Source organism: Thamnophis sirtalis, unplaced genomic scaffold (genome assembly GCF_051295495.1).
Source record: "Thamnophis sirtalis isolate CommonGarterSnake01/CBP01778 unplaced genomic scaffold, rThaSir2_p1.2 scaffold_1, whole genome shotgun sequence".
Classification (NCBI taxonomy): Eukaryota; Metazoa; Chordata; class Lepidosauria; order Squamata; family Natricidae; genus Thamnophis; species Thamnophis sirtalis.
Window position 1 is genome coordinate 86,717,035 of NW_028261381.1, and position 26,245 is coordinate 86,743,279.

At 40.0% G+C, this 26,245-nt stretch overlaps 1 protein-coding gene across 2 annotated transcripts in view; it reads right to left on the reverse strand.

Moving 5' to 3' along the window:
* SYT9 (synaptotagmin 9) overlaps window positions 1-26,245 on the reverse strand; it is a 120,699-nt gene that overhangs the window by 18,551 nt on the left and 75,903 nt on the right. For both annotated transcript variants that reach the window (XM_087718407.1, XM_087718417.1), the window contains exon 3: window positions 20,896-21,442. In XM_087718407.1, the coding sequence (XP_087574533.1) occupies window positions 20,896-21,442 (547 nt within the window). The remainder of the gene's footprint in view (window positions 1-20,895; window positions 21,443-26,245) is intronic.

The following is a 26,245-nucleotide window of genomic DNA, read 5'->3' on the forward strand; positions in this document are numbered from 1 at the left end:
TCACCCACAGTATTTGTCTTTTTAAAAGAACACATTTTAACCACAGTCAATGGGTTTGGGTTAATATTATATTTGTGGGGTGAATTTAGTGTGAATTGTAGTGCTAAAAATAAAATATTAGCATAAAAGAGGAAAACTAAAATCCTAACAGAAGCGCAAAATAAACCAACACATTGTCAATCAGAATAGAGCTGGAAGGGACCTTGGAGGTCTTCTAGTCCAACCCCCTGCTCAATCAGGCAACCCTATATTATTTCAGACAAGTGGCCATCCAGTCTTTTCTTAAAAACCTCCAGTGATGGAGCACCCACAACTTCTGAAGGCAAACTGTTCCACTCGTTAATTGTCCTCACTGTTAGGAAGTTTCTCCTTAATCCCAGGTTGATTATCTCCTTTATTAATTTCCATCCATTGTTTCTTGTCCTGCCCTCTGGTGCTTTGGAAAATAAAATAATATATTAAACTGCCTATCTCAAAATATATATATACTGTACTGCAGAGACCGAATTGTGATCTTAATGCCCTGCCATCACTGGAGCCTGGAGAATGAAGCAGTTTGATTGCATGAGACAGGCTTTCTGTTGATATGGTTTTAGAAAATCCACTTATAGTACTCAAAGGTTTGAAAAGAGAGCAATCAATTGCATGGGCCTTTACATTACTGAAAAAATAAAAAAGCCTCCAATTCCAATTAATCAAAGTTTAGTGGATTGTTTGAATGCTTAAAGTAAGAATAGCCCTACCTTTTGTTTACTTCAGAGGCAAAACTTTAAGGGTGATAAGTTAAAAATTGGCTTGTTCCAATGTTGAGATTAGCCACCTCTGGGTTTGAATGATATAACCTACTGTTAATCAAGAGAAAAGTGCACTTCTAAGCCCTCATTATTACAATCAGGTTGTAGGAGAAGTAAGTTTACCATTCTATTCATCTCGGTACTGCCAAACTGTAGTACCGTATTCCATGTAAGCTAGCCATGTGTTGCACTGACATTCCCTACCTGTTCGCAAATGTGAGCGCGCGCATATGAGTTCGCAGTGCTCGCGCCTTACATTAGGGCGGGTGGACGGAGCCTCCCGCAGCTGCTGCTACCAGTTCGCCTTAACCGGAGAGAAGTGGCTGAATATCACCTCTGATGTAAGCCAATTTAGGAAATCAAACTAGGTAATCAATCTAAGTAGATCTAGGACAAGGGGTGTCAAACTCATGTCATCGTCACATGACATATCAGGACTTTCCCCCCTTCGTTAAATCTGGTGTGGCCAGCATGTGACGCATGCGGCCCGCAGACCGGGAGTTTGACAGTCTTGATCTAGGATATCTGTAGAAACCCTCTTAGATTAAGGAGGAAAGTCAGAATTTATTCATAATAAGGAAGAACTATTGTTATTTCTACTCTCAACAAGCAGTAGAATCCAAAATAACGTATTTGCCTTCAAAGCTATACTGGGCCAAGTTTGGTTAATATTTGGGTAAAGGACTATAAAAGCTAAACAACTGTAATAGTACTAAGACAAGATAAAAAATTCAGTATTGTTGAAAAACTAAAATGAAATGCCTACTAGGAATCAAGCTTGATTTGAAAGAGATTTTCAATTCACCCTTTCCAGTTTTAAGTCTTTTACAACAAATAAAACAGGAGGATCAAATTTAAGGCCATATGAGTATAACTATGGGATATAACTTTCACTTGTAAAGTTTCTACCTTTCTTTCAACTCTTCTAAGAGAAAGGAGTTCTGTCAGAACTAAAATCCTAAAGGGACTCCATGGGAAGGGATTGTCAAAGAGAAATGAGGTTCTGAGAAGAAACATCTGTTAATCCCCAAATGAATGGACTGCTGGAAAAGTTAAGCTTCCGGCTAGATGTCCTTGCTCTTTTATCTGAACTCTCTTACTTATATTCTCTCACTCAATCTGAAATCCCTTGGGAATAAGGGCAGTCTCTAAAGCAAAAACATTGTCTATTTAAAAGTAACAATGTGAAAATTACAAGTATCCTATAAGGTGGCATTACAAGAAGCATCTCCAGTTTACCAGTCAGGTGGTTCTATGTTTCAACATTTTTTTTTCCTTATAAAACTTTCCACAATGTTTTTTTTTAATCAAAATATATCTTATTCTATCTTATTGTTTCTATAGTCCTTTAAAACATTAACAGAATCCACAATGGACTGAGAATTAGTGTCTCTGCTAGATAATTGGCAGTCAAGCTGAAACTAAATTAATCAAGTAAAAATAGCAAATGGGAGAAAATCATTTACTCAAACTTCTTCAAACCCTCAAATAAGTTACCCAGACTTAATCCATATATCCAAGGATAAAGTCTGTAAACATAAATAGAATTACTGTGTTTCTTCAAAAATAAGACAGGGTCTAATTTTCTTTTTACCCACAAAATATGGCTTGGACCTTATTATGAGGGGAGGGTTTTTTGTTTTGGGGTTGCTGGGCGGCTGCTCTCTTGCGATTGGGCTTCAAAGAGCCGGGCACAGCCTCATGGGCAAATGGCTGTGTTGCACTGTCACACCAGCGCAACACAACAGCCATGAAGCGACCACGCTCACGAACAGCCACCCGGCAAACCCCCTTTCCAGCCAGGCAAAGCGCCATTCACTGACCTAGGGGTATCACCAAGCCATGTGAATGCCTGTTCACTGCTGTCCGGCTCCCGTGGCTTGGCGCCTTCAAAATGCCAGTGAATGGTGCTCTGCACGGCTGGAGAGGGGGGTTGCGCGAGCGGCTGTTCTGCTCTTGCTCATGCACCTCTCAGCCTCACAATGCCCTGGCCCAGCTCTCCCTGCAGAGCCAGGGCACCTCCACTGCCACAGTTTTTTTGGCGCCTTCCAAACTGAGTCTTCCAGCAGCGGCCGCTCTGGGCTTATGCTCTATGGTTGTGGGCCAGCTGCCGGCAGAGTGTACAACCATAGACTGTATGCCTAGAGAGGCCACTGCTGGAAGACAGTTTGGAAGCCAGTGAAAAAGCCACGCTGGGATGGTGGTGGCAGGGGCGGCAGTAGCGGAGGTGCCCTGGCTCTGCAGGGAGAGCTGGGCCAGGGCATCGTGAGGCTGGGAGGCGCATGAGTGAGAGTGGAACAGCTGCTCATGCAACCCCCCTCTCCAGCCATGCAGAGCGCCATTCACTGGCATTTCAAAGTTACCAAGCTGTGGGAGCCGGGCGGTGGCAAACAGGCGCTCATGCGGATTGACGATACCCCTAAATCAGTGAATGGCGCTGTGCTCGACTGGAAAGAGGGTTTGCTGGGTGGCTGCTCATGAGCGTGGTCGCTTCACGGCTGTTGTGTTCCGCTGCTGCGACAGTGCAACACAACCGTTCGCCCCTGAGCTGTGCCCGGCTCTTTGGGAGCCCGCTTACGAGAGAGCAGCTGCCGGCAACCCCTCTCTTCAGCTGGGCACAGCGCTGCTCACCAACCTTGCGGTATCCCGAAGGCGCCAAGCAACACGATCACCTTTGCCTCCCCCCAGTTCCCATGGCTTGGCACCTTCGGGACACCGCTAGGTTGGTGAGCGGTGCTCTGCCTTGCCGGAGGTGGGGGGTTGTCCAGAGGGCTATTTGTGGGGGAGGGCTTATATTTTTGCTCACCAGAAAAATGTGGCATGGCCTTATTATCAGGACATGTCGTATTTTTGGGGAAACATGGTAATTAAATTCGGTCTCCCAGTGAAACTGCATGTTCACAAGAAAAAACACCTATACACATGCACGTGGCCCTCAAGTGTCACCCTAGAATCAACTTGTAGATAACTTCCACAGCAGTGGTCCCCCCCCCACCCCACTAACCTGCTTTCCAGTTCCGTTCTCCTGTTCATGGCAACAAAAGAAGATCAGCTGGGAGGCAGCAGGGTTGGGGCCAGCCTATTTGCCGGTTCTCCGAACTACTCAAAATTTCTGCTACTGGTTCTCCAGAACCTGTCAGTACTGTCTGAATACCAGGTCTGTTCCACACCCAGGACAAACTCCCCTATAACTATAACTTTGTCGCTGCGCTTAAAGGAAAACTTGTTTTTAGGAATAAATATTTCATCTTTTCTCGCAGCTGTTTAGATATCCTTTTTGTTTATTCTTGCACAAGTCTGGCTCAAGTTGGAACCTCAAATTATTCCTCTAATACACACACAATGTACTTTTGAAATGAAGATTATTCAAACATTTTAAAAACATCATTCTAAGCTCCAAAGGGCTAATATTCTCTTAATTAAATCCCTAAGTACAAGACCACCTACACGTGTGCTTTTGCAGTTTACTAACTTCTTTGCAATTCCCAAAAGGAAAGCTAAAGGCCATGCTTATTTGTGGCTTAGCTAGTGTCTGTACTCTTTAACTATGTTATTAGTGTACTGCAAGTAATTGTAGCCAATTATCGGTTATTCAGAAATTCATGCTTCACAAGTCTGTGCCTTGGGATAATGTGAAAGCCAAACAAACACCTGCTTGATTCCATTCTTCCCACTCAGGATTCTTATTTTTGTTAATCAGAGTAGTTCCTGAAGTCTGCAGCTAAGGATTTTTTCCCCAGCAATTACTTGTGGTAAGATTTTATAGTTAATACAAAAAGTACACTGCAGTGCCCATTCCTTTATTTCCCAATAAATAATGTTTTAGGAATCTGTACTTGCTTGTAACTTTTTTTTGGGGGGGGGGGAAGGGAAAAAAAGTATATTAGGTATAAAATGTTATGTAATTGACATTTATCTAAGAACATTTATAGTAGAGTCAAGATATTTAATATCAGCTATCAGCGCTACAAGCTTTGCCCCTTTGTATGTGCATTAATATTAGGTAAAGGTTCCCCTTGCACATATGTGCTAGTCGTTCCCGACTCAAAGGGGTGGTGCTCATCTCTGTTTCAAAGCTGAAAACCCAGCACTGTCTGAAGACATCTCTGTGGCCATGTGGCCGGCATGGCTAAAGGTACACAGAACACTGTTACTTTCCCACCAAAGGTGGTTCCTATTTTTCTATTTGCATTTTTACATGCTTTCAAACTGCTAGGTTGGCAGAAGCTGAGAAAAGTAACAGGAGTTCACTCCATTACGCAGCGCTAGGGATTCAAACCACTGAACTGCTGACCTTCTGATCGACAAGCTCAGCATCTTAGCCACTGAGTCCCTGCATTAATATTACACATACATTAAAAAGTGGCAGGAATTTCATTGTGATATGGTCTGTCATCTTGTTGACTATGACACTCAGCTGTCCTACCAGGAGCTTACTCCCATCATCATCATTTTCAAAGTATCCTGTACCATTTGTAATGAACAAAACTCTCACAGAAAAACAAGGAAGGAATGCCACAGATAAACAACTAACAAGTAGGAGAGGAAATTGTCAGTAGCTTATCTAATAAACAATAGCCCTTGATTGCAAAATACCTGAGAGTAAATGATTCAAACTATTCAATGAGAATCTTCCATAATGAAATTACAAATAACGAGGATAGGAATTCCTACTACAATTCCCAAGATTCTGTATTGTATCTCAAATCTTTGCATTAAAATATTTTATAAGAATCTGTATAATGGTAGCTTATTTGATCCTCTTCCTGCTTTATGGTGCCGGAATGATTTCCATAACACTCTAGGGATAAGTTCCTCATAGAAGGCAGAAATACCATTACATTGGGCAGGTAATGTGATTCAATTTGGGTCCACATCCTCTTAATCTCCCTGCATTAGCAATGCTAACATGCTGGCACAGAAATCTTTTTCAATTATTAAGGAGGCTGCAGATGGAAGTAATTAAAGCAGCTGAAGTGAAATAATATGGCCATTCTGTTTTTAGGCCATCATCCCACTACAGACAGCGACTTGAAAGTATCGCTCAACCTACAGTTCTTTGTTTTGCCAATAACTTCAGAATGTGCAGCACACAGTGTAACAAAAGACATACATTAGTCCTTGAAATTATTATGCCCAACAAACAAACACAAGCTAAAAACATGGAACAGAATGAGGAAAATCTCATTATTTCTCATTAAATTTACCACAATGTGACAGACAACAAGCTGTTCTTTTCTAGACTGATGTCATTTTCTCCACTCAGAAATTTTCTCCTACAAAGAATTATAAATAAGAGTATGTCTAGAATATTGAGGAATCTATTCTTATCCCCCTATCCCATCATCCGTCTGTCCATCCACCTATCTGTCTGCCTGTCTGCCTGTCCGTCCATCCATCCATCCATCCATCCATCCATCCATCCATCCATCCATCCATCCATCCCATCCATCCCATCCATCCATTTATCTATCTATAGCCCTACAATCCACATGGCCTTTACTGCTTATCTGCAACAGGAACAGGAAACTTAGAACAAAAAGACATAGAGTATATAACATAGAGGCAAACATATAAACACTGACATCTAGTGGCAGGCTGTAGTTATTGCATAAAATATATAAACACCCGTACTAAACAACGACTCATGTTAGTCCCATATCAGATCTCAGTTCTATAGATCTGTTTATTGTGTTTCTTTTTGCTGTCCTGGCTGTACACACAGATGGCAATGCTGTTGTGGCTCCTGCCTTGGCTCTCTGGGGGGCTGACACTGGGGCTGCTAGAGTTCTGGCCCCAGTTCCGAGAAATCAATAACTTCTAATTTCTAAGAGTCTTTTCTGAAGAACAGGTGTCAGAATTGAAAAACAATGCTATCTAACCAGATTTCTCAAAAATGGGGCACTATCAGGACTTCCTTAGAACTCCTTGGACAGATTAACAGAGATTGAATTACAAAGCTGCTTTTGCCAATTATGACGTTCTCTGTTTATCACAATGTGAAATCACAGCTGCCAGTTCTTTAGCTGGTATTGGCCTTCATACACAGCAAGTTTTTCCTAAGAACCTAGGATGTCATAATATATCGGTGTAATATATATACAGATTCAAGCAGTATGGCCTTTTGCAATTGTCAGATAAAATTTTTGCCACTATGCAGATTTTCTACATACAGTCCAAGGTTTTTTTGACCTGGTCACTATAGCCAGTTTATGTCATAATCCTTCAACTGATTTTCAGAGAGAGAGAGAGGTGGGCAGAGGATGAATCCCCATATTAGCATCCAAATTAACAGTAAATCAGATCATGATCAAGTATATCAAATTGCTTGGAGTCAATTTTTGCCTCAATAATTCAGCTGAATGTCCACAAATGAACAATGAATATTTATGTAATCTCAGTCCAGAGAGTTGCAATGAAAAGGAAGAATGCTGCAGCTATGTTAAAAAGTTTATGCCTAATCACTATAATGCTATGAATATCACAGAATTGCATAACACCCTTAAAATTATTCCACAAAAGAACAGAGACCTAGGATCTAATATAACAGACTCAGACTGAACAGATCTAGGAACAGATCAAACAGGGAATTAGTTAAATTAGAATTTCCTGATATCATTGAAGGTGTGTCTTCCTTAGTGGAAAAAAAGCTGGAACCTGCTGTTTCTCATTAAAGAGGTTGAAAATGCAAAGAAAGAAGATAGTAATCACAGAAAAATGACCAATAATGTATTAACGTTGGAAAATGAGTCTTAAAGCTCACATCAATGAGGAAAGAGCTCAGAAGCATTTTGAGAAAAAGGAAAATAGACTTCGAACGTGTGAGAGAAAGCATTGACCAAGCCTGAATTATTCAAGGGTGAGGTGAAGACCATGTAAAGGTTTAGGCAAAGGTTCACTCTTCAAAAACAGAATCCCCAAGCATAGAACTAGAATCTGTTCTCAGCCAAGACTTGATACAAAATTACAGATGAAGAAATTTTGTGCTGGGCTGGAAAAAGGAACATGTGTACTCCACATGTACAAATAGCAATAGCAGTAGCAATAGCAGTTAGACTTATATACTGCTTCATAAGTCTTTCAGCCCTCTCTGAACGGTTTACAGAGTCAGCATATTGCCCCCAACAATCCGGGTCCTCATTTTACCCACCTCAGAAGGATGGAAGGCTGAGTCAATCCTGAGCCGGTGAGATTTGAACTGCCAAACTGCAGAACTAGCAGTCAGCTGAAGTAGCCTGCAGTACTGCACTCTAACCACTGCGTCACCTCGGCTCTTTATCACAGGCATCTGTGGGAGGGGCAGGTGATTGTGATGACAACATGCAAATTACATGACTGACCTACTTTAGTTAGACATCACTATGGCATTTTCCACAACACCATGACATATGGCATATTGATGCCATCATTGTTTGTTACAAATGCTACTACCACTTCATGTATGTATGTATGTATGTATGTATGTATGTATGTATGTATGTATGTATGTATGTATCAACCTAGCCAGTAAAACTGTAAGTGGCAAACAAATTTTGTAAACAAATCTGAACCATGAAACCAAGAGGGAAAAAAAGACTAGGCCCAATGAGGCCCAATAAACATCTCACTTCCCATAAACTACATATGCCCTCACCAGAGGTTCAATAACTCAACACCTTCACCATGATGCTTATTAGAAGACCCAGATCTTCATGGCTTTCTAAAAAGCTAATAAAATTAGGTGTTTTTGTATTTGGGGGTGGGGAGGGTAGAGACTATTCCATAGATATGTTGTTGGTTTGACCTCCGAGCTTGGCGATTTGGTTGCAAATGTTTCATCCCCATTCAAGGAGTGCGCTTTAGATTGTGCTTGTCTGGGAGAGCACTGGACTTTAAATACCTTTCTGAGTCCTGGTCTGATGTTGGGTTGTGTGATTGGCTGGCTGTAGTTGCTGAGTAATAGTCCTTGGTTTTAAGTACCATTATCTCTGTGATGTAAATTAGTGCTGGTGTTGTTCAGATGTCTTCTGATGATGTCACAGTCTGGTTTCGGGTTGATTTTGATTGGCTGCGTTTGATGTGGTCCGATTTCTTGTGATCTGTCGAGTTATAACTTTGTTTGCAGCATGGCTGTCTTTAAATGCTGCCTTCAGGATCGTGGTTGATGTTGTTCTTTCGTTCTAAGTGGTTGGTAGATTGGGTTGATGTCAATGTGTCTGTTTATTGATTTATTGGTGGAAAACCAGGCTTCCAGGAATTCCCTTTCTCTCCTTGACTTCACCTGGGTTACAGCTGTGGTCTCGGTTAGATTGAATTTGTGTCCTTTTGAGTCTTCTTTTACAGACATGAGGGATGTAGACTCATGTCTCTTGATGGCCAGGAAGTGTTCGTGCAACCAGAGCTCAAACTAACAACATAACTACCAACCAGAGCTACTAATATTCAAAGACAAATGCAAACTATTCCATATAGCAGGTACTGTTAGCGAGGGGGGAGTCTGTCACATTACATGAGAGTTGTAATAGTCTTGTAGGTTATCTGTATTATGTGCATCTCTCTCTCTCTCTCTCTCTCTCTCTCACACACACACACACACACACACACACACAACCAGCCCCTGTGCAGCAATGTCTGCAAGAACACAACCAAGCTCAGAGAGCACCAAGGACTCCCAGAATATATGTGAGCATGTGATAGGTTGGAATAAGCGCTTAGGTTGAATCAGTTTGTGCATTTATTGTTTGAGACAGTGGTGGGTTTCAAATTTTTTTAGAATCTATTCTGTAGGTGTGACCTGTTTTATGGGAGTGACTCAGCGGTCATGTGACTGGGTGGAAGTGGCTTGGCGGTCATGTGACCGGGTGGAAGTGGCCAACATGGAAAATGTGGTGAAACTCACTTAACAACGCTCTTGCTTAGCAACCAAAATTTTGGACTCAATTGTGGTCATAAGTTCGTTCTTTCTCTTTCTTTCTTTCTTTCTTTCTTTCTTTCTTTCTTTCTTTCTTTCTTTCTTTCTTTCTTTCTTTCTTTCTTCTTTCTTCTCTCTATTTCCTTCCTTTTCTCTCTCTCTCTCTCCCTCCCTCCATCTTTCTTTCTTTCATCTCTCTCCCACTTTTTCTTTCTTTTCTTTCTTTTTTCTTTCTTTCTTTCTTCCTTCCTCTTTCCTTCTTTCTTTCTCTTTCTATCTTTATCTCTCTCTTTTTTCTCACTCTCCCTCCATTCCTTCCTTCCTTGTGTATCTCCCACTTTCTTCCTTCCTTCCTTCCTCTCTTTCTTACTTTCTTTCTCTCCCCCCCTCTCTCACACACATCCCTTCCAATTACTTTCATAGATATATTCTATGAACTAAAACTGGTGTCCAATAAATCCTATGATCACGGCATTCTGTGTCCTACAAGCCAATTCACAGAGCTCCCAATTCCACCTCTTACCGCTCTGGGGGTTAACCGAATATGGTTAGTCATCCTGTTACCTCTTGGCCTTGGTTCCCGCCTTTTTAACAGAACAGCAGAGAGGGCTAATTTCAAACGGCTTTTTTTCCTTTTGCCGGAGCCAGATTTCTCTGCCACTCGGCAGGTGACCTGGTAGGTATCTGAAGGTGTTGGGCACACCACAGGAGCCATGCACATCATGCACATAAACAGAGAAACACCACACTTGCTGCAATGCAAGGCACATGTGTAAGTGGGACTGGATCAGCTGGGAGGCTGGCAAAAAAGAAGCCTCTGTTTCTCTACTGCCACGGCTTGCAGAGTGAGGAGGCGGGGATGATGTCCGGCGCTCTCTTGCTTACTTCTCGCCACCGCTGTCCCTGCAGCCCACCGGCTGCAGCCCTGCCTGGCTGGGTGGCTGGCTGGGAAAGCAGCGAGGGGGCGAGCGCTGGCCATCATCTCCACCTCCTTCCTCTGCGAGCCACGGCAGCGGAGAAACAGAGGCTTCCTTTTTGCCAGATGATCCAGTCCCCCCCACACATGTGGTGTGTGTGTGAGACAGCCACCTTGTTTCCAATGGGGGGGGGGAAATCCATGCAGAGGAAGGAAAAACACATGGATTTCTTCCCTATCCCCATTGGAAACCAGGCGGCTGTCAAAGAGAAGTGAGCGCGCGCCACATGGGCTTCTCCCAATCCTCTGCTCTGGCAAAGGAAGTGGGTGGGCGGGTCAAACCTGATGTGGACAGGCGGGGGGAGTGAGCAAGCGGCGACTGGGTGGGCGGGCAGGGGGAGCGAGTGAGTGGTATGGGAAGGTATGCTAAATTTCACGAAGCTGAAACCCACCCCTGTTATGATTATATGTTTCTTTTAAGTTCATCAATTCTTTCTCTGTACTTCTCAGGCAGCATCCTTAAGGATGGAATTTTTATTATTGTGACAGTCTGTGCCCATGATGACTATCTGGTTACAGAGGTCATTCCTTGAAGGAAGGTAGAACTCAAGTATATATGCCGCCATGCCTCCTAATCTCTTTCTCTTGTAAATTCAGCTTGTTGGAATAACAATTAGGATCATGGCTCAATTTAAATATCAAAATTGCTGTGTTGCATTTCTAAGAAGGGGTCTGTAAGGTTTTCACACTATGACAGAGATCCTTGTTCCTATGGCTTTTTCCTTATTGGTTGCAAAATCATTCCATTTTTATTTGGAAACTTCTGCTACTGTGTGCACTTATTCAAACTGGCTCTGATCAACTTATCATATAAGATCTAAGTAACCTCTTGTCTCTTGCTCTTCATAGGTCTGAGTGACAAAGACTAAACAAAGTACAGCTTGACTCTGAAGAGTATCCCAGAAGAATTCATATTTGAAATACCTGGGGCTCAATGAAGCAGATTTTAATAATTTTATTTTCTTACATTATGTAAAAGGTATACATTCTGCCAGTTCACATTACCTTTCAAACTAGAAGAGAAAATCATTGCAACAATCAGGCTACCACAGGCCTTATTTTGGCACGCAAACCACAAGCTACCATAGCAGCCTTCTGGAATGGAGTGTTTAACACCTGTTCTTCTCATTGTACAAAAGCAATTACTTAAAGATCAATAAACTGTCTGAGATTATGATAATGATGATGATGAGTTTACCATACAGAGATCATTTCTCTCTACTAACATTTATCATATGTATTTGCAAAGGTCACAGAAAATGTTGTGGCCCACCAGTGGCCAACGGAGTTGGCATCAGATTTGGACAGTGAGGAGGTTGGGGAGGAACATGGGCCAGTCCTGGAGTCTGGGGAAGGCTATGATGAGGGCTCTGTGTTGGAGGCAGAGAGGGGACCAGATCCGTATGCCAGTTATCAGCTGCCTTCAGAGTCAGACATCAGTGAGGCAGACGGACAGCTGGAGCCTGTTCTCAGTGTGCGCATGCACAGACTTGCCAGACAAAGGGAACAGCTAAAGAACAGGGATCAATTTAGGAGTAAAACCACGGGTGGATGATGAATAGCCCCTCGCAGAGGAAATAAAAGAGGAGCAAAAGGGAAGTGGAGTTTGCAAGAGACAATTAGTTTGCTTAATTGGTTCGTGACTCTCTGAGACTCCTTGAAGGTTTTTTTTTTTTTGAGGTTTTGCAGCTATCAGCCTGTCAGCTCTCCAAGCCAGATAAGGTCTGTAATGGCAAATCCTCCCCTAAAAGACTTTGCTGGATGTGAATGAACACAATTCACAGTAAATTAATAAAAGGGGTTTTTGTCAGGACAAGGAATTTGCTTCATGCTCTTGGGAAGCTTCGGTCAGAACAGAAACTATAAAAAAAAATCCTGCTGCAGGTTTTGTTCAAAGGCGGAATGTATGTACCTTGAGTATTTCATATCATTTTCAGATTTGAAAAAGCCACACCTCTTCCCACTCCTCCTTACAATTATTTAATTCTAGGTTAACAGGAACTCATAACATATTTTTAAAACTTGTCAATTTCTAAAAATTAAAAGAAACCAACTCTCAGTATCGAAAAGGTGCTTAGAAATGAAAATGATCACACAATATAAAACAGGTGTTTGTTTTTTTTTAAAAAAAGGTTGACAGTGAACCAACAGAGGCGTTACAAAAAGTGATTCTTCCATGTCAAGTGTGAAGAACAATTATTTTTTCCTTTTCAGTGGTGAGGTTTCTTATTTACATCACTTGGTATGCAACACTTTTTAGTTGCACATTATAACAAATCCAAGACCTTGTTTAACCTTCCAGATGTATTTCATTAAATTATATATATATATAATTTTCACTATCCTTATAAAGCATTTTTTACTTATTTTTCAGGTTGCATTGCAAATTCCCCTACATCCTTTATACAGTATACATGTATACTGCACAAGTTAAAAAGAGGGCCGTAAAAATATTTATGCATCCTGGACATAAATTGTTTCAACTCCTACCCTCAAAACAACGCTATAGAGCACTGCACACCAAGATAACTAGACACAAGAACAGTTTTTCCCCGAACGCCATCACTCTGCTAAACAAATAATTCTCTCACCATTGTCAAACCATTCACTAAGGCTGCATTACTATTACTATTAGTCTTCTCATAGTTCCTATCACCCATCTCCTGGGGGATAAATAGAAGGAAAGGGGAGTGGTTGTCATAGGAGAAAACAGTTCGTATTTCTGAAGATTTTGCTCATTGTATTTTGTGCCACAGAAACTGTTTGCCAGAACTTAATTTGCAGTCTTTTGGCTGAGAGCTCATGGCCTTGCAATTATCATAAGGAACTGATGAGATCTGTTACCGCAGTTAACTCCTTGAAAGATTACTGCCTGGACTTTTCGGTAGGTGCATGCAATTAATTCACAAGAGGTAAATAAAGAGGGTTTTTTCGTGGCAAGGAGTCTGTTTCTTGCTTCTGCTAAGGTTGGGTCAGAACAACGACTCTTCATATAATTGTGCAGCTTCAGAGATATTATAAACAACTCATTTACGCACAGTAAATTACTTCTGTTCCCTTTCGGAGTCACACATAAATATTTAATTTATGGAAAGGAGTGTTTATTGTTAACTAAATTTGTAAAGTGTTTTAGCATTTGTATGTGTCTCTGTGTTTTTTTTTTCATTCTGATTTCAATTTCTTGAAGTTTCAAATTATTCAGATCTATAACTAGTCCATAATTAGACCATTAATTCATAGTATTGAATTTCAGGGTTCTTTTAAATCAAGGGAGATAGTCTGCTGCTCTGAAGCCCTGTCTTATGCCTATATTTGATCACAGCTGGCAGAAATTGGTGGTATTTTTTGTCATTTTGAGAATGGCAAACACAAAACTATAATGCAACCTCAAAAATAAATTTAATATAATGTATAAAATGAAGTAAAACTCCAGTCAGATTTTTTTAATAAAAAAAATCTTGGTTCAGGCCAGTTTGCATCCCCAGTCCATCCAGGTGACCTTGATGTACACACCATCAAAAGCTCTATTCTGACACATTACACTTCTTTGTAGCCTTCTTCACTCATTGAGCTTCTTCCTGCCAAGTTTCACTGAGGGTTGAATGTTAGCTCGTTCAGTAGCAACTACTTAGGGATGCTCAAAAATCTCCCTGCATATTCATTGTTTGCTATTCAGCCCACTGGAATAAGCCAATATCTGTTTCCAGTTTATAGCAATAGCTAAATCTGCACAAGGCTTTATCAAATGCATTTTCTGACATCCCCCCCCCCCCCCAAAATACACTTTTTAGAAACTGAATACCAAGAATTGGAATGGATTTTGTTTCTTTTAAAATAGAAAGAGAGAGCAAAATGGGTTTTATTCTTATGATCAGGATAAAATGACAGATCCTTGCTATATATATATGTTGTATTTGTGCTATTTTAGTTTATTTATATATTTATTTATTTATATAGTTTATTTGACACTAAATACATACATACATACATAAATACATACATGTTTGTGTGTGTGTGTGTGTCTGTGTGTGTTTATATTTATATATTTCTTTGCAATCAACAACATGATGGTATCATCTTGAATTACATCCATGTTAGAAATGATATAATAAACTGCAGCACCAGAACTAGAAGCATATTACACTGATCAGAAAGCAGCATAGGTATATTAGATCAAACAACTGTTAATATCTGTGAAATCTCCTTGTTTTTGTTCCTGCCGCTATTGCTGTTTGTACCTGAACTAGGTAGACAGATTTAAACTCAGCAAAAATCGAAACTAGCAGGCAAAAGAATGGATTTTAATTATGAATTTAAATGAATTTAAATATCACCCCAGTATGTTTTTCAGACATTTCTTACATTATGTGTATTTTAATGTGTGTGGTGGTGTTCTGATAGGTTATTTGTTTTTCATTCAAAGGCAATAGAGAAGGGAAAAAATAGCTCTGAAATGATGACCCAACGTGTCATGTATGATCTAGTTTTTTGTATTCCTTCCGCTACATAAGAGTGGGGAGTACCATTTGGCCTACATGATTATAGCTTCCTGGGAGCTGCCATCCACACCGAAAGAACTGAATTCAGTATCAGGACCATCCTGCCCTTGTAGCACTCACAACAGATACAAACTGCACTATCCATCACTCCCTGCTGCTTCCCCACAATGTGTTTGCCATACAGCTTTATACACTGTTCCAAACACCCACTCACACTTCCCCGGTTTCACTCCACCCTACACTAGAAAGAGTGTTTGCCCATAGCTATGGGGGAAAAAGGTGAGAAGGGAAATATGGCTGGAATCATTTTCCTTAGCTTGACTATTAAAACAGCAAGGAAGTGCCAGTCATTGCCCCAGTTACTGTGGTAGAACAGAGATCAGCAACCAGAATTAGCCAATTTTAGGCCTACATGTTTACTGGCATGGGGCCACGTGGTCTTGCTTTATGCACCTAGTTAAATGTGCTGTACATTTTTTAAAACATTAATTCAGCAACATTTATTCAAAAAGGTATTTATTCAAAAAGGTAGAGGTATTATCTGAATTATGGTAGTATGTACCCAACAAATGCATTATTGTGATATTGCATTATATTTTTGATTTATTTATTAGAGTTGTACTCCAATTCTCTTTAAAATGCTCAGTACCTTGTATGTATAGTTTCATAGAAACTCAAAGTAATTTGAGCTCAAAGTAATTCATCCGATTGAGAAAAGTACACTGTCTGCACTACCAATTAGGAATATATATTTATATTGCTTTTGATAGGGCTAGATGAATCAAAAATTGGAATTAAAATTACTGGGAGAAATATCAACAACCTCAGATATGCAGATGATACCACTCTAATGACAGAAAGTGAAGAGGAACTAAAGAGCGTCTTGATGTGGGTGAAGGAGGAGAGTGCAAAAGTTGGCTTGAAACTCAACATTAAGAAAACTAAGATCATGGCCATCCCACCCTCTCAATTCCTGGAAAATAGATGGGGTTAGAGGTATAGAGGTAGGGACAGATTTTATTTTCCTGGGCTTCAATATCACAGCAGATGGAGACTGCAGCCAAGAAATTAAAAGAGGCTTGCTCCTAGGGAGGAAAGCTATGGCAAATCTAGAGAGCATACTAAAAAGCAGAGACATTACCCTGCCAATAAAAGTGCGTATAGTCAAGGCTATGTTTTTCCCAGTTGCATTGTATGGCTGTGAAAGATGGACCATAAGAAAGGCTGAGCGCCAAAGAATTGAGGCCTTTGAACTATGGTACTGGAGGAGACTCTTGCAAGTCCCTTGGATTGCAAGGCGATCAAATTGGTCCTAGAGGAGATCAACCCTGATTGCTCTTTAGAAGGTCAGATCCTGAAGATGAAACTCAAATACTTTGGCCACCTAATGAGAAGGAAGGATTCACTGGAGAAGAGCCAAATGCTGGGAACGATTGAGGACAAAAGAAGAAGGGGACGACAGAGAATGAGGTAGCTGGATGGAGTCACTGAAGCAAGTGAGCATTTAAGTGAGCTTAAATGGACTCTGAGGGATGGTAGAAGACAGGAAGGCCTGTGTTCTGTCCCAAGCCTCTAACTTATACTGACGCCAGCTTGGTTGTCTGCCACAACTAAGGAGGGAGATAGGCAACCCCTTGGCTAGGAGCCCAGAAAACTATCTCTTAGGAAAACAAGGCCTGAACTCATGGATTTCTTCAAACGTTCGCTACACCTGGATAAATAACTGTTGTTTCCTGCAAAATTCCCCTCCAATCGCCCCACCTATAAGCTCCCTGGAAGGGGCCACTCAGTAGCCACCTGTTTCCAAAGCTGCTCCCTCCTCCCCTCAGCTCTATGTATCCGCACCTCAGGGACAACCTCCCTCTGTTCCTCCTCACTGCTCCCTGACTCAGACGCCACCTGGTGGCCAACAGGCCTCTCTAGTCCCTGTTCTGACTCCGAACACCCCCAGAGTCTTCCTCAGCCTCCAGATTCCACTAACAGCTCAGCCGGCTGCTGCTGGGCCACAACAGCCTGGAGGAACATTGTCCAGGGGTTCACAATGGATCAGGCACAACTTCACAACAACATTTTTCCCCCCGTGGAATTTGCAAGAATCCAGACCTGCAATAATCCATATTTGCAAAAATCTGGATTTGAGATTTTCCTTCCGATGGAATTTGTATATTTTTTCAATCTATGATTGCTTCTTAGGTTTGACTGCTCATGGTTTAAGTGCAGGTGGCACGGAATCACCATTGAAAAATGGTGTGCTCCACAGACAAAACAATTCCTAAATATATTTATTCAGAAATAAGTGCAATGGTTTCAGAATGAAGTATGTTTAAAACTGATGAATATATTAAAAACATTGGAATAGTTATTAATTTACAACTGTACATCAAAATGTGTCCATGTGTTTTCTGTTCTGCACAGTAAATCAGTTCTATTTTTCTTTTCACTCAGCTCAGGCAAAAGATTCATGAAATGTGGCAAAAATCCAAGTACTTGACACAATGCTTACCACACAAGAGTCTGACATTAAATTTACTATGTGTGAGAACTATCTCTGACCCCACCCCCCTCCATAAAGGAAGACACAGGTAAATATGAAGAAGTCTTAAATCACACTTGTACTTATAAATGTGTAAATCGATAGAAAGTTAGAAAATACTAATTTACAAATGAAATTCATGGGTTTCTTATTTAGAAAACAGCACTTTCTCTGAGTTTTGACTCCTCTTGAGTACCATTTGACAGCTTTTAAAGATTTTGTTAATGTATCTTATAACAAAAGAGTTCCAGCAATGTTTGTATTGTTTACTTCCTGACCTGACCTATCTTAAAGATCTGACAAATATGGAGATGAGTTTAGCTTGGCATGATTTATTTGATCATGCCCATGCTTTTGTTATTTGTAGCATGTCTTTCCAAGTGCTCACAGATATCTTGCCGAGTATAGACATCAAACTGACAGGCTTAAGGTTTCCCAGGTCCGTCCTTCCTTCCTTCCTTCCTTCCTTCCTTCCTTCCTTCCTTCCTTCCTTCCTTCCTTCCTTCCTTCCTTCCTTTTCCAGTATGATTCTCGAAGTCCTCTTCCTATTTTTCCCTCCTTGCTTTTGTGAAATCAACTTCTTGATAGCATTACAATATCTTTCTGAATATTGCAGTATCCCACATATCTCAATATCACACTGAAAAAATGGAGGAAAGCTTCACAAATAACTTATATTTCCTGAACCACCTATATGTCAACCCTTCGATATAAGCCAGGTCAGTAAAAAGACTTCACAAGTCTGACATGAACCATATAGAAATTTGCTATAATAGAATCTTGAAAGCCTGACTAAGTTCTCCCCTCCATATCTCTTATTATGAATTAGAAAGAAATCAATCTGAGGTTCTTCCTCACGTTTGCATTGTTGCCTGAACTTAAGTGTCATTTTGTTTTTATAACCGCCATTCCTTCTACCTAACTTTCCCAAGATCAACTTTCTGGATCCCTACAATACCTGGCAAATAAATATATGGTTTTCATTTCTTAACAATTAAAAAAGGACCAAACTAGCAGTTCTTATTTCTAACTTAATGCCAGTTGCGGAGCAGATGTGTAAAAGAGCCTTCAGAGCTTTGAAAATGTTAGAGAAACACACTTGGGCTCCTTAGGTTATAAACTCAAGATGGATTCTAGAAGGTTTGGAGAAACAAATGTTAAAAGTTTCGTGAATTCAGAAACGAACTCTGTAGAGTCTATTAATGTCTAAATAACTATCATCATTTATAAAATAGCTTCTACTGTCAGAAAATACAAGATAGTAAGCAAAGAACTTTACAGGGATTTGCACTGAATTTTATTTATTTTATTACTTATATTTCTATGGCTCCAAAACTTGCTCCAAAATAAAAAGCAAAATAATTTTAAAACATTGTCAGAAGAGCAAAATTGTGAATCTGACTCCTTTGTTCCAACTCTGAGATTTTATACAAAGTGCCATGATATCTAGGAGGATTATTGGATTCAATGGCCATCAAGTCGGAGTGAACCTTGCAAGCCAACCAAATTTTGCCTTACCATTTACAGCATAAACAGAGGTTGAGAGACAACCTTAGCTTAACCATGTACTTCTGAGTACTTATAGAAAAAGACCAATGCGTTAACCCCTTCTCCTCCTTCTACTTCCCTTTCCACAACCACCTTTATAACATATCTAACATTCCTTTCAAATACTCCTGCTCATTGTACACAAAACTTCCTTCATCTAGCTATACAGAATTTGTAAACAATGCTCTGCACCACAGAGACAACTGTTGTTATAAAGTGAATTATATCTTCACATATACAAAAAAAAAATTTGAAAATAATATTTTAAAAGAATGTAGAGGGACTGCATCATTGTCAAACTTTGGCAAATTTGGCAAACTTTGTTTCTATATACAGTTCCTATATACAGCTAAGTAAACCTATTATTTTTGGAAAAGAATATAGCTATACTAGCAATAGCAATAGCAGTTAGACTTATATACCGCTTCATAGGGCTTTCAGCCCTCTCTAAGCAGTTTACAGAGTCAGCATATCGCCCCCACAGGGTCCTCATTTCACCCACCTCGGAAGGATGGAAGGCTGAGTCAACCTTGAGCCGGTGAGATTAGAACCGCTGAACTGCAGATAACAGTCAGCTGAAGTGGCCTGCAGTACTGCACCCTAACCACTGCGCCACCTCGGCTCTTACTAAGGGAGATGAGTACAACATTCTTCATAATTTTACTCTTACTGTAGCTAGGGATAATGATGATAATAATACTGCTGAGATACTGAGTCAGACTAAATTATCTTCAGAATTATCAGGAATAAGTTGGACCCTTCTCAGATCTCTGGCTCAGGCCCCATGAGTGATCAGGTGATCTCCATAGACTTCTAATATTTAGGAGGGGAGTTCAGAAATACAGGGAGTCCTCAGCTTTACAACAGTTCATTTAGTGACTATTTGAGCTTACAATAGCATGGGAAAGAGTGATTTATGACCCTTTTCACACACTTACAACTATTGCAGCATCCCTGCAATGGATCATTCTGGATCAAAATCCAGATGTTTGGCAATTGACTTATATTTATAATGGTTGCAGTGTCCTGGAGCCACATGATCACATTTTGGGACCTTCTTAAGAGCCGAGGTGGCGCAGTGGTTAGGGTGCAGTACTGCAGGCCACTTCAGCTGACTGTTATCTGCAGTTCAGTGGTTCTAATCTCACCGGCTCAAGGTTGACTCAGCCTTCCATCCTTCCGAGGTGGGTGAAATGAGGACCCAGACTGTGGTGGCGATATGCTGACTCTGTAAACCGCTTAGAGAGGGCTGAAAGCCCTATGAAGCGGTATATAAATCTAACTGCTATTACTATTGCTATTCTGACAAGCGAAGTCAATGGGAAGTCAGATTCACTTAACAACTGTATTACTAAGTTAACAACTGCAGTGATTCATTTAAGAACTGACAAGAAAGGTAAATGGGGCAAATTTCACTTAACCATTGTCTCGCATAGCAATATACGTTTTGTGCGGAATTGTGGTCATAAATCAAATATTACCTATAAGGGACAAATATATTTGTAACAAGAAAGTAATTCCTGTAATGAACAATATACTTATTACTGATGTTGGCACTAAGCTGATATATCTTGAGTTTTCCATTTTGTATGCAAATAAAGGGATTGACAGTTTAACAAAATAGTGAACTTCAGAATTAAAAAGGATATACTTACATTTGTGACATATTCAATATCCTTCCAAATATTACATTCCCTAGGAAAGTCAGATAATTCTAAAAAATTATCCACTATCACTTGGCCAATCAAGTCATGCCTGGAGAAGCGGTCAAAGTCATAGACAGAAAAATGAAGTTTTCTTGAACTCAAATCTTTGTAAGGAACAGGAAATAAAAAAACTTCATCAAATACTGGGTTAAGAGTTTTTCTATGTACTTTAGTCTGATGTTTTGTTTTCCTATCTGGAAGTAAGTAGATCTTGACATAAGGGTCTGAGGTTCCAGAAAAATCCTTCGCTGGCAGGCTGACAGCCTTGTGAATCTTCACTATAAGTTGTTCTAAGTCACAATCATATTTTACAATAAAATTGATTTTCCCACAAGACTTGCTATTATTTCTCCGACCATCATCCGTGTCGACCGATCTTTGCTTATACAGCTCCGGCTTGATGCGTCCAATGCCTGTCAGCTGTTCCTGCTTCTGGATCTGTTGGATGTTGAAGTCAGGATTTGAGAGATTGAGCTGTCTTCGTATTGAATTGTGCCTTAAATTAAAGCAAAATATATTGATTGGTTGATTGATTGCATTTATTTCTTGGTCTGTAATTAAAAAAAAACTGTTTTCAAGAGTGGACAAATAAAATAAATTAAAATGTACAACTACTATAAAGAGAGAAGGACAGAGAGAGAACAGAACAGAACGCTTTATTGACCAAGTGTGAATATTGGCCAAGAATAGAATACTTTATTGGGGGACAGGGAGAGGGAGAAAGAGAAAATGTGATTCGATGAATATTGGATAGATGGATAGGAATAGTTTTTTTTTAAAAAAAAGAATAGTTCAGTATTAAAATCAAGACTTTGAAATATGAACAACTTGGGTTAGAGAGAGAGGGAGGGAGACAGACAGACAAAGAGAGAGAGAGGGGGGGACAGACAAAGAGAGAGAGAGAGAGAGAGAGAGAGAGAGAGGGAGGGAGGGAGGGAGGGAGGAGAGAGAGAGAGAGAGAGAGAGAGAGATTGATCCTCTCCTGCTCACAAAAAACTGTAAACATTGTTTTGGAAGGGTATTGAATTGGTGCATTTAAATAATTTGCAAACAGTCCAGATGGCCCGTTTTGACTACCATAGTAACTAATACTTTGGAGTTTCCTAAGGGAATCCCTCCCTCCCCTTTAGCTTTTAAAAAGGATTGCTAGGCTTTGGGGTAGCTTTCAGAGCCTGGCCACTTCTATCAATCTGGCTAGTACAGAAGTGTTTTGATGTGTTTATTTTTCCAGCTAGAAATCATCCAATCAAACTAACCTCAGTTACTTTCTAATTTTCATACTCTTTGTCGAATCAGGTATAATTTATAATTTTTAAAGGATATTATGCTAAATGTAGAAACCTACCCCAAGAAAGCTATACTGCACAAAACCCATATAATATTTCATTACAGCCAATATACAACCATGTAAAAAGGAGAAATGCCCATTAATGTCCTGACATTTAGGATATCTGAATCCAAATCTTAAAGACATTGCAACATTCAGAGATTCAATAGGCATGGAATTCAAGAAGGAATCATAAGACTTGCTGATAACAACAATAATATTTCCTGTTCTGCTGGCTTGGGACTGACAGTCAATTATTCTAATATTTGTGAACTGCGTGCAAGATTGCATTGTTTGAAATGAGAGAAGAGGTGGGTTGCTGCCGGTTTGGCCCTGTCCAGGCCTGCCATGCCCCTCAACTGTTTCCCTTGCTGCCGCATGGCTGCCATTTTGGATTTTAGTGACTGCGCATGCACGGTTCACTGTAAATGTGTGCAGAACAATTTACATTGAACAGCGCTTGCACCGCGTGTCTGGCGTGCGTGTATGTTGTGCACAGGTTGTGAACCGGAAGTAATACAGGCAGCAACCCACCCTTGGAGGAGGGTCTCTATTTCTAAACAGAATTAGAATCAGATTGGAGAACATTTTCCCCATAATTCATCCAACTGAAAAATATTTGGCTATATACCGTATTTTTCAGACTATAAGATGCACCGAAATATAAGATGCATCAAGATTTTGAAGAGGTAAATTTTTTAAAAAAGTTTTTGCCTTCTCTGTCCCCCAGGCGCACTCTGTAGGCCTCCCAAATCCTCTGTATGCTCCATTTTTTTGCTAAAAACGGGCCCGTTTTCACAAAAAATGTGCCCGTTTTTCAATCATTTTTGTCCTCCCCAGTCCCCAGGAGCACTTTGTAGGCCTACCAAAATCTCTGCCTGTCCATTTTTGCAAATAATGGGATGCATGGGACCGGGTTTCAGAAGGCCAAAAATGGCTGTATTCAGTGTATAGGACGCACCCAGAATTTCACACTCTTTTTGGAGGGAAAAAGATGCCTCTTATACTCTGAAAAATACGGCATGTAAAACAACCAGTTGTAGCAATGGCACAGATTATTTGGGTGGCTTTGAATCAGTGAGGTACAGATAGTCTTCAACTTATAACCACAATGGAGCTCAACATTTCTGTTGCCAAGTGAAATTTTTAAGTGAGCCTTGATGCATTTTTACAACCTTTCCTGCCATAGGTGTTAAGTGAATCACTTGTTAAGCAACTGTTTAGTAACAGGTTTGTCAAGTGAATCTGTCTCCCCCCCCCGACTTTGCTTGTCAGAAGGTCACAAATGTGATCACATTACCCTGAGATACTGCAACTGTCATAAATGTGAGTCAGTTGCCAAGCACCTGGATTTTGGTCACATGACCGCTGCAATGGTCATCAGTGTGAAAAATGGTCATAAGTTACTTTTTTCAGTGGCATTGTAACTTTGAACGGTCACTAAATGAACTGTTGTAAGTGGAGGACTACCTGTGGGAGGGGGCATTCTTCTCTGGCGCAGACAAAAATTAGGCTGGCGATGGGTGTGGAGTCCAGTTGCTACCGCCATGTTGGCGGAGGTTCAGCAACAATGGAGGGAAAAATAGTGCCTTCAAGTCAGTTTTGACTCGTGCTGACTGCCTCCTGCATCTTTTTTGACTGGATTTTTCAGAGATGGTTTGCCAGTTCTTCCTCCTACGGCTGAGAGAACTGAGTGGCCCAATTCCACCCAGTTGACTTTGTGGCTAAGGGAAGACTAGAGTTCACAGTCTCCTAATTTCTAATCTGATGCTTTAACCACTACACCAAACTGACTATCGCCACTGAAGGGCGGTTTAAAAATGATTTGCTTCATGTATCAAATATGCTAGGAGTGCCCCTGCCTCCGACATTTACCTTACTCTCTGTAATGTAAGAAATTACAGCACAAATGTATCTTACAAAGGAGGAAAATAATAATTTTAAAAATAAGTTGGGAACATTCCTGATGGTTCCAATTTATATACTTGTTGTGCGCTGTTATTGGCAGAGAATCCTTGTACATTTGAATGAGACTCACACTATTGCCAACTGAAGAGTAAAAGTTCTGCAAAGAGCATTTGCAGGTAAACTCATCTACAAATTGCACCTGGAATGTCTGATGTTTGAATGAGAATCCCAGCAGGAACTATATTAATTCATTGACCAACATTATAGAACACGGAATATCTTGTGCTTTCTAACATAAATTTCAGAATATCCCCCCAATGTTCTATTAAAGAATCTCAGGGTAGAACACCATAAATAAATTTTTTAAAAAATGCTGAAAAATAGCAAAGAAATGTTCTTTTGTTCAGTTTTCCCTGTACCAGTCATCTTTCCAGCAAGTGGAGGAGAGGCAATCCAGTTGTAAAGTTTGCTAGAAGTCAAAGACAACAAGATAAACAAAAGAAAGAGTCATAAATAAATCATATCTGCCAACATTTCAGAAAAAGAAACAGGGATATGAATAATGTCTCATAATGCGCACAAAACTGTTTTTGCTTTTTAGTAGGTATTATTGTGCTTCAACCCCATTACAGGGAATTAAACAACAAAAGCACACACAGGTATATGAACATCACAGGAAAGGTTCACTGCAACATCCCTTTTTTTCCTCTAGCTGATGCAATACCACCTGTAAAATTTCACTTTTTTGAATGTTAGAATAAATTGTTATTTGCACAGTAAAATCTGAAACATAATTATTAAAATGATACTCCAGTTGAGCTTAGTGAGGCTTATTTTGAGAAATAAATGTGGTAAGATTGCAGCCTTATGTAAAATGGAGTAACACAAAGTAATGGAATTCTCAACTTTGTGGAAGTTTCTGAAAAATATAAATGTTCCTTTTTCCCACCTCTCCCCTTCAAGCTCCTGCCTTAAAGTATCAAAACAAAATATCATCAGGAAAAGACATTTATAACTTTTTCCTCATTTGGCCTGCCTTAGAATGTTGCCCAAAATAGCCAATAGTTCACAACCAAATCTCTCTACACTACACATAGCCCTTTTTCAAGTATAATAAACTCCTGAATTCTCGGATGCAAAACCCCTCACCCAGCACTAAAAAGTATACTGGGGGTAACGAGCTAAGGTTAAGTTAGCATTTTTACTATTCTCAAACCATATTTGCTGTTAACTGGCTGCAAAAAGATAATGCTTCTTCTTTGATCAATGGGCATCAAATTAGCAAACCCAGAAATAACACCCCAGACCACACAAAAGGAAAAAGGAAAAGAAAAAAAAAAGAAAAGTATTCTGGAATCATAGTTGGAAAAATTTAGCAGATTCATGAAATTGATGAATACTAGTAACTATCATAATTCACAGGATTTCATTGCCACAAGGTGTGGTGTAAGCACTAAATTATTGGCAGATAAAGGTGAGGTAAATTTATAATAGATTATGTCACAACAGATTATTAGCCACCATTATGGTATCAATGCTAGTACTTTACTTTGGAGAGTTTATAAGAATACTTTTTGTTGTAGAGGTAGCTGGTGCACCTTTTACTAATGTAAATGGAGGCAAATAGCTTTTCTGTTGTGTGTCATTCAGGCCATACAAAGCATTTCAAAGGAGCACTTCACACAAGTAGTCTTCTACTTATGACCTAATGGACCCTGCCCATTATAGACGTAAATTATGATAATCCTGATGCTGGTCATCATATGAATGACTCGATTTCATAACCTTTTTTGTGGCAATCATTAAGTGAATCACAGTTTTTAAGTCAACGGTGTGATTTAGTTAAGCAAACCCATTGTTTATTAGGGAGCATTTTAATCAAAAATGAGATGTAATTGGAAGTTTTCAGGCAAAATGATATAAATCATGTGACCACAGAATGCTGCTAATAGACATATCTATTTGCCAAGCACCCAAAATACAGCCACATGACTTCAAGGGAGCAGTCATCCCTGTTCTATGTTTCATCCCTGTTTATCCCTGTTCATCCCTGTTTTAAGTACC